The sequence below is a fragment of the Physeter macrocephalus genome, unplaced genomic scaffold (genome assembly GCF_002837175.3).
Source record: "Physeter macrocephalus isolate SW-GA unplaced genomic scaffold, ASM283717v5 random_654, whole genome shotgun sequence".
Lineage (NCBI taxonomy): Eukaryota > Metazoa > Chordata > Mammalia > Artiodactyla > Physeteridae > Physeter > Physeter macrocephalus.
In genome coordinates this window covers 21,185-31,109 of record NW_021145990.1, presented here as the reverse complement: position 1 = coordinate 31,109, position 9,925 = coordinate 21,185, and the positions used below count along the sequence as shown (strand labels likewise).

Here is a 9,925-nt window from a genome sequence, read left to right as displayed (position 1 = left end):
CCCCTTCTCCCTCTCCTTCATCTCTTCCGCTCCAACCCCCCACCTCCTTCAGCCCCCCCACCTCCTTCAGCCGATGCTCCTTCTCCGCCACAATGTGCTGGATGGTCATGGCCACAGAGTAGACCCAGGAAATCACCATGCAGAGCGGCATCATGTGCTCGATGACAAACAGAAAGCTGCGGAGGGGGAGGGGAGGGGCGTGAGGGTGGGGCTCCGCGCCAGCCCAGGCACCCAGCACTCGGTCCACACTCACTCGTCCCGCGTGTAGCAGGGGTAGGGGAACATCTGCACGTAGTTGCCTGGCTCCACCACGTCGTGGCCCACGAAGGTGTCGATGATGGCACGCTCCATCATGTCTGCGGTGGGGGGCGGCGGTCAGCGGAGGCCGCGCCCCGCCCCCCGCGGCCCCAGGGCTGGCCCTCACCCTGGATCCAGACGAAGCCATACAGGAAGTAGAAGCGGCCGCCGGTGTTGGGCCCCGGCCGCCAGTAGGCCCGGCGGATCTCATTGGTTTTCTCGGTGAAGCTGGAGTTCTGGCGGATCTTGTAGTGCACGTGGGGTGGCAAGGAGCCGTCCTTGCGGGTCTGGAAGATCACGCCTGGGACGGGCCGAGGGGCGGGGCCGAGGAAGGGGCCGGGTGAGGGGCGGGGCCGGGGACCGGGCGTCTACGGGTGTGTGGGGCGGGGAGGGACTAGGGGAGGCGGGAGGCGGAGGAGCAGGGGCCGGGACCTCCCAGGGGACTGGCTCACTGGCGAACACGGTGACGTTGTCCTGGTAAGCCTGGTTGAGGGTGTAGTTGACGATGCTCTCCTCGTCGGGAAAACCCTTGAAGATGTCCACACTCACCTGCAGGGAGGGAAGGGGCATCCTCAGAGCCGACCCCAGGCACCAGCGGACCGTGGGGCTCGCCCACCCACCTTGGACATGAACTGGATCCAGCCACAGGCCGCATTGTCGATGGTGTCCAGCTGCTGCAGGAGGACCGAGCCATTGGGCAGGGAGAAGTTGTCCTGGCGCAGGGCAGGCGGCAGCTCCTCTGGTGACAGGCTCAGTGCCTCCGGGTGCAGCCGCAGCTCTGCCACATACTGGGGGGTGGGGGAGGCCAGCTCAGAGGGTGGCCTGAGGACAGAGTGGTCTCCGTGCCCCACCCCACCCCAGCCCGGCACCCCCAGCACCTGCTGCAGCCAGCGCAGGTGTTGCTGCAGCCGGCCCTGCTCCAGGTAGCTGCGGATCTCAGCTGAGATGTTGAGCCAGACCTGGGCGTAGTGGGTCACGTTGCCTACGAGGGCAAAGGTCTCGTTGGCCTGCAGAGGGTGAGGGCGGAGCATGGGGCTCATTAAAGGACCCCGGCCAGCAAGGGGGTTCTCACTCCTTGCCTCCCCGCATGGCTGGGGGCCAGCCACTGGCCAGTCCCCACCAAGCACTCATCTTGGGCTGGCCAGATTCTACCTGGAAGCTCCAAGCCCTCCCCCTCCAAGCCTCCCTTCAGCGCCTCCCCTGAAAGCCCCTCTGCCCAGCTACCAGGGAAGCACGGCCTCTGGTTCCCCCCAAACATACCTTCCCTGCTCCTTTGGGGGACCCCCCTCCACGCATCTCTTGGGCAGACATGACACTTGGTCTTCATCTTCCCCCGTGGTCATCCTAGGGACCCCCTCCTCAGCCTCTCCCCTTCCTGGGCCATTTCCAGCCCTGGTTTCTACTTCTTCCAGACAGGACCTCTACCCTGAGATGGCCACAGACATCATGCCCTCAGCTGGCCCCAAACCACCCAGCTGCCCTGCCGGAATCTCACCCAACGGATGCTGCTCTGGACGGTTTCTGCATGCGGCCCCTCCTCTAGCCTCACCAGCACTGCCCGGCCCTGGCCATGTCCAGCCAGGCCAGGACCCTGCACCACACCAGCCATCCAGTGCCTCCCCAAGGCAGCCTCCATAATGTCCCTGCACCTTGAACCTGCCTACAGGTCCCCTCACCCACAGAGCCAAGCCGGAGCTGGAGAGCCAGCACTGCGCCCCTCCCGCGCCAGTTCTACGAACCACACCACCTGCCCCCTTTTGCTCAGGGGTCCCCGGCCTGCAGAACCCTCTGCCCAACTCCTCCGGTTGCTGTTCCAGACGACACACGCAGGCCAAGTACATCACACGGTGGACGCGCGCACCTTGAGGATGACGCGATCTGCCTCGGAGCCCGCCGGCGCGTACAGGATCTTGGGGTTGCTGGTCATGAGGTGCACGAGGAGGCCCAGGTTCCGCTGCTCCTTGCTCGTGAAGCCCAGGGAGCTCATGTTGCCCCTCCGCAGCGCCTCGGGCTCGATGGTGCTGGGCGGGTGGCGGGTGAGACCTCAGGGTGGAGTGGGGCGTTGGGGGGAGGGGCGGGGGGCGGGGCTTCAGAGCGGGTCCGAGTGTCAATTGATGGAGGTGGAGTGGGGGCAGTGGACCGTGCCCAGGGAGGGGGCGTCAGGAGCAGGCCTGGCGTCGGGCCCCGCCCCCACCTGTCTTCCTCACCCCCTCTTCTCCTGCCACCCACCTACCGGTTGTTGCCACACAGGATGGGCTGCAGGCCCGCCCAGAGCTGCACAAAGGCTGAGCACTGGCCCTGCAGCACGTCCGAGGAGGAGGCCGGGGCTGCAGCGGACGGGGCACCCCCCTCGGACGTGGTGTTGGAGCCCACGCCGGCCCCGGTGCCGTTGGCCGCCCCGCCAGGGCCGCTGGCTGGGGGCCCAGGAGGCCGGCCCGTGCAGGCACCCTGAGGCAGCAGCAGGGCCAGGGCCGAGAGGACATCCACATCCTGCAGAACCTTTTGGGCGTCCAACAGGTCTTCCAGCAGCGCCTGCAGCCGCCGGGGAGGGGCTGGCTGCGGCTGGGGGGCGGAGCCGTTGGGGGCATCCAGGCCCAGCTGAGGGGAAACGGGGCAAGTGGGGAAACACAGGCCCAGGGAAGGGAACAGCGTCTGGGGGCTGATCGGCAGACGGGTGACTGAGGTCAGGGTAGACTGAGGAGAACACCCTCAGGGGACACGAGCTGGGAGGAGAGGAGCAGCCTGGGGGTCAGGGGAGCACTGGCCACGGGCCAGGAGACAGACCGGGGCGAAGGCCTGGAGCCGGGCAGGGGGCACATGGCACAGCATTCGTAGGGCCACAGGACAGCCAACCGCAGGCACACCCATGCACAGCCTCAGGCCCAGGAGTGCCCTGTGAGGCCGAGGAGCCCTGGCACCTCCTCCAGCCCAGGCAGCAGATCTGCGGGCCAACTGGCAGGCAGGGCCTCACCTGCTGGGCGATCTTGGCCACATCCAGTTGGTCCCGGAGCTCGGCGGCCAGCCCAGAAAAGCGCTGGGCACGCGCTGCAGCCTGACCTCTGCAGATGGCGTCCCGGTAGCCCTGTAGCGCTGCCTCCCGACCCTGGGGCACCTTGAGGATCCGGCCCAACTCCCTGGAGCCTGGCACGCACGTGAGCTGCTCCAGGAGGGCAGGGGCCAACAGCAGCTCCTGGGGCAGGGTGCAGGGGAACAGCTGAGAAGGAGCCCCAACCAAGAGGAAACCAAGGGCCGGGCCCAAGACGGGGACCTGGCCCCACCCACCGTGCCGGGTCTGAGACCACCCAGGTCCTGCAACAGCAGGCGGGGCGGTGGGGGGGGGGGGGCGTCACCATCCCCTCCCCGTGCCAACCACAAACTGCTGCGGACCCCCCTCCCTCACCCCCTGGGGCGCCCCTATCTTACCCGCCAAGCAGAGACACCCACCCAGAAGCAGGCAGCGTGTCTCCCATCCCGCTAAAAGTGCCCCTCACCTGCATCCGGAATAGGGGATTCCTGCCCCGGCGACTCCAGGGCTCCTGATCCCTGGGGATGCCTGACCCCGCAGCCAGGGCAGGTGCAGAGCCAAAAAGCAGGCGATACACCTAGAGCGTGCGGGGGCCATGGCTCAGGCTGGGGCCCTGCATTCCCCACCCGAAACCAGGGGAGGGCAGAGCAGAGCGGCCCGGGCTGGAAGCTTCCCGAGGAGCAGACACCTCACCTCGGGCAGGTCCACCGGGGCGGCCAGGAGAGCCTGGGCTGTGCCATCAGGCAGCGACAGGTTCCGCGTCAGGAAACGCCAGAGCTCCCGTGGGTCCCTGACCACCGAGTCCAGAGAGAAGGAGGACGCTGGACAGGTAGAAGGATGGGGCTGAAGGCCAGCCCTGCCTGGGGCCGAGGTGCCCCAGACAGCCTCAGAGCTGAGCTCCCGGCATCACAGCTTGGTCACAGTGGCGGGCGGCTTGCCAGGCCCCAAGCACGTGCACCCTGAGAACTCAGAGCCAGGGTGTAGGTAGCAGGGCCTGAGGCACACGCAGGCCCAGGGCAGGAAGTGAACGAGCTGGGCTTCAAACCCCGCTGACGCTAGAGCTCGGGGCTTGGCCGCCCCCAGCACACGCACCGCCCCACCCACCCAGGGCACACCTGCAGGTCGGTCCAGGTGGCTCTCCCAGGTGTCCAGGCCGGATCTGAGGGCCTCCAGGTGCTGGCGCAGCACCTCGAGCTCCGAGCCCAGGCTGGGCCTCGCGGGGTCAAACAGGTTGCCCTCCTCCACCACACGGTTGAGACGCTCCAGCAGCTGCGTGACCCTGCACCACCACCACTGGATGTCATCCGCAGGTCACCAGGCCTGGGATGGGGGCAGCCGGGGTCCGAGGGGGCACTCACGTGGAGTTGGCGTACTGAAGGAAGCCGAACTCGTCCCGCTGGCCGTCCGGGCACAGCGACTGCATGACGGGCAGGATGCCGGCAGAGGTGAGGGGTGCTGCTGTGTAAAAGGCTGGGGGGGCCGGGCAGGTGAGAGGGCCCAGGGCGGGGCAGGGGGGGAGAGAGGGAGGAATCAAGAAGGGGGAGGGAGACAGAGGCCGAGAAAAGAGATTTAGAGAAAGTCAGGAAGGGAAAGCAGCTTCAGGCAGCAGACAAGAAACAGAGGGCCAAGAGTTCTAGTGCAAATGACCCAGCAGGTCAGAGGTCAAAGGATGTCTCACCATCCCTTCCTGACAACTCCCAGAGCGCCCCCCTTCCCTCAGCCAGTCAAGGCCAAAATGCTCTGACACCTTTCCCAAGAATTCGGACGCGGCACTGCCTGCAGGGCCCAGGGGAGCACGGGGGCCCCTGCTGGGCAGCGACCTCTGACCTCTCTGGCCAGCTGGTTAGCGGAGTGAATGCAGGAGCCCACAAGGGTCTGAGTGGAGAGTGGCCAGGTGCCCCAGCCCAGCAAGGCGGGGCCAGGCAACCCCACAGACAGAGGGTTGACCCCGAGGAGCTTGACCTGGGAGCCACTGTGGTCCAGGTGCCTCCACCCTTGACCTCCCCCCACCCCCACCCACTGAGAGCCAGCTGCTCCTGACAGCGGGCAGGGGCCCTGCAGGACCCAGCTGGCCAGGAGGGGCTGTTAATGCAAGCGAGAGGGTAGGGGAGGGCTCAAGCCGCACCAGGAGGCCCCGCAGGGCTCCATGGCTGCCGCCCGGGCCAGCCAGGAGGCGGCGGCCGCGCACTTACAGACTGCATGCAGGCCCGGGAGGAGGACAGAGACCGTGCGGGGGAGGGGCAGAACAGAACAGAGGAGAACAGTGAGAAATGGGCGCCTCGGTCACCTCACAGCCGCGTGGCCAGCCACGTCCTCCAGCCCGGCCAGGAGGCATGGCCAGGGCCCGCGCCGGGGACGGGCGCTCAGACCGCGCCGGGACGAGCTGTGGGAGCCGGCGGACGCACGTGTGGCCATGTGCACATGGGACATGCGTGCGTGCTGCAGTGAGGGCCTGCCCTCCCCGCCCACCCGGCTGTGCCCCGGGCCCCTCCCCCTCCCCCTCCCCCCAGGACCCTCACCTTCCTTCACAGAGATGGTGGGCTTCTTCTGCCGAAGCCCCAGCAGGATGAAGAAGAGGACCAGCGGAATGAAAATCTCGAAGGCCAAGACCCACTGGAAAGGGAAGGCTGCATGAGGCACCTGTGCAGGGCGGCCTGGCCTCCCACACCACCTGCCCAGGGCCGGACAGGACAAAGCCACACCCTCCTCTCCCTACCAGACAAGACACCACCCTCCCCGCAGGGCCAGCCCAGCGCAGCCTGGACCCTCCATGCTCCCCCACGGGCCACAGAAGGTCAAGCCAGGCCTCCCCAGGGCCACAGCCCCTTCTTTCCAGGACCTCTCTGAAGGGTGAGAGGATCAGTGTCATCCGGCTCGAGCAAATCAGGTCTCCCATCCCCAGCCCAGATTCTGCTTGTCACACTGAAGGGCAGCAGAGACAAATGAGCCAGCTTGTGGTCCACTCTGACCCATGTGTCTGCCCAGCTCTTCTTCTCTCCCATCTGCAGGGGCGCCTGGGCAAGATCTCGGAGGCAGTCTCTGGACCGGCCTGCAGCTCCCACACTCCCCCAGGGTGAGCCCTCCTTCCCGCCACTGTGGTGCCATCACATCCCCACGCAAGGGCCTAGCGGGGAGGCCTGGCTGTAGCCCAGGGCCCTGAGCCTCCCGGAGGACCTGGTCAGGGGTCTGACAGCCCCCAGTCCCTGAGGCACAGGCCCCTCCTTCTGCCCTGGCCCCTCTCCCTCACCCCAGGTGCCTGCCTGGGGCATCTGCTCAGGGTACCCAGGGCAGCTCCTGCCACTCCAGGCTGGGTACCAAGGTGAGCCCTGCTGGGATCTGCTCGGAGTGGGAAAGAGGTACCAGGGACCCAGGGGCCCAGACCTCTCTCTGTCTCACCTGGAAAATGGAAGGACTTGGCCAGTCTCACCTCCACCTCTCCTGGCTCGGGCAGGGAGGAGTGCAAGGGGGAGGAGGGCCTCGGGCCGGCTGCTCTTTGGGGGACACCCCACCCACCCACCCAACCCTTCCCACAGGCACCAGGGTTGCTTCACCCTCACCCCCCACCCCAAACAGACTTCAGAGCCCCCCGTCAGTGGCGCTCCCTCTGGCCCAGGGCCCGAGCCCCGGTGCCCCGGGGTGGGGGCAGCTGCTGCCCTGTTTACTGGGCTTTGACAATAGAGCTCTGTGGTCTGGAACACCCCGCTGTGTGTCTGCGCCCCACGCCCGCGCCAGCCCGCGCCAGCCTCCACCCCCACTGGAGCCAGGATCCAGCCCAGGGCCAGCCAAGGAGGCATCGTGGACTGGGAGAGGCGCCTGCCACACGCACACAGCGCGAGGGTGGCTGTTTGCAAGTGGCATGCGGGAGGCCAGGGTCATGGCCGCGGGGCCAGCCCCAGCCGCACCCGCCCTGCCACCGGGCACCTCCACCAGTAACTGCAGCAACAGGCCTCGCTGCCTCCTCATTGCTATAGCAACGACCGCGCACGTGCTGCTGGGAGGAGGGAGGCCTGCTTGGTGGGCAGGCGGGCGGCCAGAAGGGCATCTGATTACAGCAGGCAGTACAGGTTCAGCCCCACCTGGGCGCCCCACCCAGCGGCCTGCAAGGTGGTCAAACCCCTGTTCCTGGAGACCAGCCTGCTATCCCATGCTGTCCCACTCTGGGCCCCCTCCTCCTGCGTCAAGGGGAGAATAGGTGAGTCCTGAGGATGGAGGTGCTGCCCCCCACTCCAGGGACTTGGTGACAGTGACCTGGTCCCTCCACTACTCCTGGCCCCCAGGAGTAGCCTATGGCCCCAGGGTAGAACGATGTACAGCTAAGACGGCACAGGCCACACTGACAGATGGAGAAACCGAGGCACAGAGCTTGGGAAGGGGGAACAAGCAGGGCACAGAGACCCTTGGTTCCTACTCTCCAGACCAAGCTTTCCACAGGATACACCCCCGCCCCCAGCAAGGCACACAGCACGCAGGGTAAAACCTCTGCCAGCCAAGCCCAGGGGTCCAAGTGTGAAACCCAAGACCCTCCCAGAAAAGTGGGGGACTGTGCCCGACATCTAGCCAGCCCCAGCCCATGGCGTGGGCCCAGCAAGGCCTCAGCCACCCTGGAGGAGAAATTTCTGGTTTGCTGTGGCCACAAACCGAGAACCTCCAGACACCTAACCATGCCCTGGGAGTGCTGCGGGGCAGGGGCAAGGAAGGTTCTGGGGGAGGTCCAACCTGGCATGCGGGGGCTACGCCTGGGTGTAGGTCAGTGGGCACCTCCCACCTGCTTGCCAGGTACCTGACAAGCCACTGCTCCCTTCCCTGAGCCTTGGGGTCCCCAGTGGATGCTGGGGCCATCATTGGAGCCTCTGCTCCCAGCCCCTGGGGGTCCTTCCTGCCAAGAACTCTGGGGCTGATACTAATGCATGCCCATGTCCCAGTCCCCCTTCATCCCCGGATCCCCGCCCCGCTGTCCCCAGTGACCCAAAACCTGAAGTGGAGGAAGCTGTGCCAGAGGCTGCAGGCCTGATCCATGGAACCCAGTGCCAGCCAGCCCCAGGCGCCCTGGGCAGGGAGTGTACACAACCCTGGCTCCCTGCCAGGGCCAGGTGCCCAGGGGAATCCTGCCAGGCCATGGCGACGATGGCCACCCTGCCCATCTGCAGGCCTGGGTTTCCCACTGTGCACTTCAAAACCCCTCTCAAGGAGGGCCCCAGGCAGGAGCTGGTCAGCCCAAGGGGTTCCGGGGCCAGGGCGGACAGGAGCCTCCCAGACCCCGGACGGACAAGAGGGTGCCTCCGCCTCAGGCTCCATCTCCAGACCCTGACCTGCTCTGGGCCCCATCCTGGAAAATCCCCAGGGCCCAGTCAGGAACCCGAGCTGCCCAGGCCTCTCTGGTGTATGGCTGCTGCCGGTTGGGCAGGCCAGCAGGAGATGCCCCTGTCCTTCCCAGGGCCGGAGCAGCGACGGTCAGCATGATGACATCCATACCACCCCAGCACCGCTCCTCACCGGGGCTTCTGCCCCTGCCAGCTGCTGTGCCCTGCAACCTCCGGCACAGGGCAGAGAGCTGGGGTGGTCACAGCTCCAAACAGCAGCACCCAGTCCCCAGAGGAGGCTGGGTGGGGGAGATCAGAGAGTGGATCAGCTTCAGGGAGGATGGCCCCAAAGGACAAAAGGATGCAGGGACCCGGGCTGGCTGAGGCTGGCACAGCAAGGACACTGCCGGTGGTAAGAAAGCAGGAGCAAGGGCTAGTGGATGTGGGCGGGGGAGGGGGGGAGGAGAGGTGCCTGCCCAAGGACAGAGGGCTGCTGCACGGAGGGGAGGGACAGGGTCCCTGCAGGGGCGCCAGGGGGCTGGGCCCAGAGACCACAGAGCCTCTGCGCTGGATCCATACACCCAGCCAGCCCTCTGCCCCGGGAAGCAGGACCTCTCAAGACCCCAGGGTCCCAGAGCCACCTCCCACCCCCGAAGCTGGCCCCGGAGAGCGCGTTGTGGAGGACGCCCGCCCCGTGACTCATCCGAGCACCACGAATGTCCGCGGACGCGGGCGGCGGGCCGGGCACTGCCGAGCCCCCTCCCCGGAGGCCGGAGCGCGGGCAGGGGCGGGGGCGGGTGAGGGGTCTCCGGCCCTCCGCCCCGCCTGCCTGGGGTCTGCGCGTGCCCGGCCGGGCCGCCGCACGTGCTCGCGGGGAGCGCGCCGCTGGCCCCGGTGCGCGCAGCCTCCTGCTCCCGCAGGCCCGCGGCGCGCGGGGTCGCTCACCGGGCTCCGGCGCTTCAGCGTCACGTTCTTCCAGAGCAGCAGCTGCAGCTGGTGCAGGAAGCCCATGGCGGGGCCGCGCTCCGGCCGCCTCCGCGCCGCGGTCCGCTCCTCTCCGCGCCCCGCCGCCCGCCACCCGCCGCGCCGCTCGGCATCGCCCGCGCGGGGCGGCGTCTCGGGCGTCCGAGACCGGTTCGGCGCTGGCTCCGCCCCGGCGGCCGCGGCGACAGCCGCTCGCGCCCGCCCCCCGCCCGCGCCGCCCCCGCTTAAAGGGGCCGCCCGGTGCCCGCCGCTCGGGCCCCCCGCCCGCCCCCGTTCGGGCCGTTCCTGGCGCTCTGCCCCCTCAAGGGTGGCCTCCCGG

At 67.8% G+C, this 9,925-nt stretch overlaps 1 protein-coding gene across 1 annotated transcript in view; it reads right to left on the bottom strand.

Moving 5' to 3' along the window:
- Window positions 1-9,633, bottom strand: part of ABCA2 (ATP binding cassette subfamily A member 2) — a 20,390-nt gene extending 10,757 nt beyond the window's left edge. The window contains exons 1-15 of the mRNA XM_028486145.2: window positions 9,568-9,633; window positions 5,842-5,935; window positions 4,681-4,792; window positions 4,438-4,601; window positions 4,016-4,143; window positions 3,789-3,899; window positions 3,269-3,487; window positions 2,531-2,895; window positions 2,159-2,318; window positions 1,176-1,304; window positions 918-1,085; window positions 750-846; window positions 425-598; window positions 254-356; window positions 62-176 (exon numbers count right to left, since the gene is read on the bottom strand). Coding sequence (XP_028341946.1) covers window positions 62-176; window positions 254-356; window positions 425-598; window positions 750-846; window positions 918-1,085; window positions 1,176-1,304; window positions 2,159-2,318; window positions 2,531-2,895; window positions 3,269-3,487; window positions 3,789-3,899; window positions 4,016-4,143; window positions 4,438-4,601; window positions 4,681-4,792; window positions 5,842-5,935; window positions 9,568-9,633 — 2,205 coding nt within the window. The remainder of the gene's footprint in view (window positions 1-61; window positions 177-253; window positions 357-424; window positions 599-749; window positions 847-917; window positions 1,086-1,175; window positions 1,305-2,158; window positions 2,319-2,530; window positions 2,896-3,268; window positions 3,488-3,788; window positions 3,900-4,015; window positions 4,144-4,437; window positions 4,602-4,680; window positions 4,793-5,841; window positions 5,936-9,567) is intronic.
- Window positions 9,634-9,925: the final 292 nt, after the last annotated feature.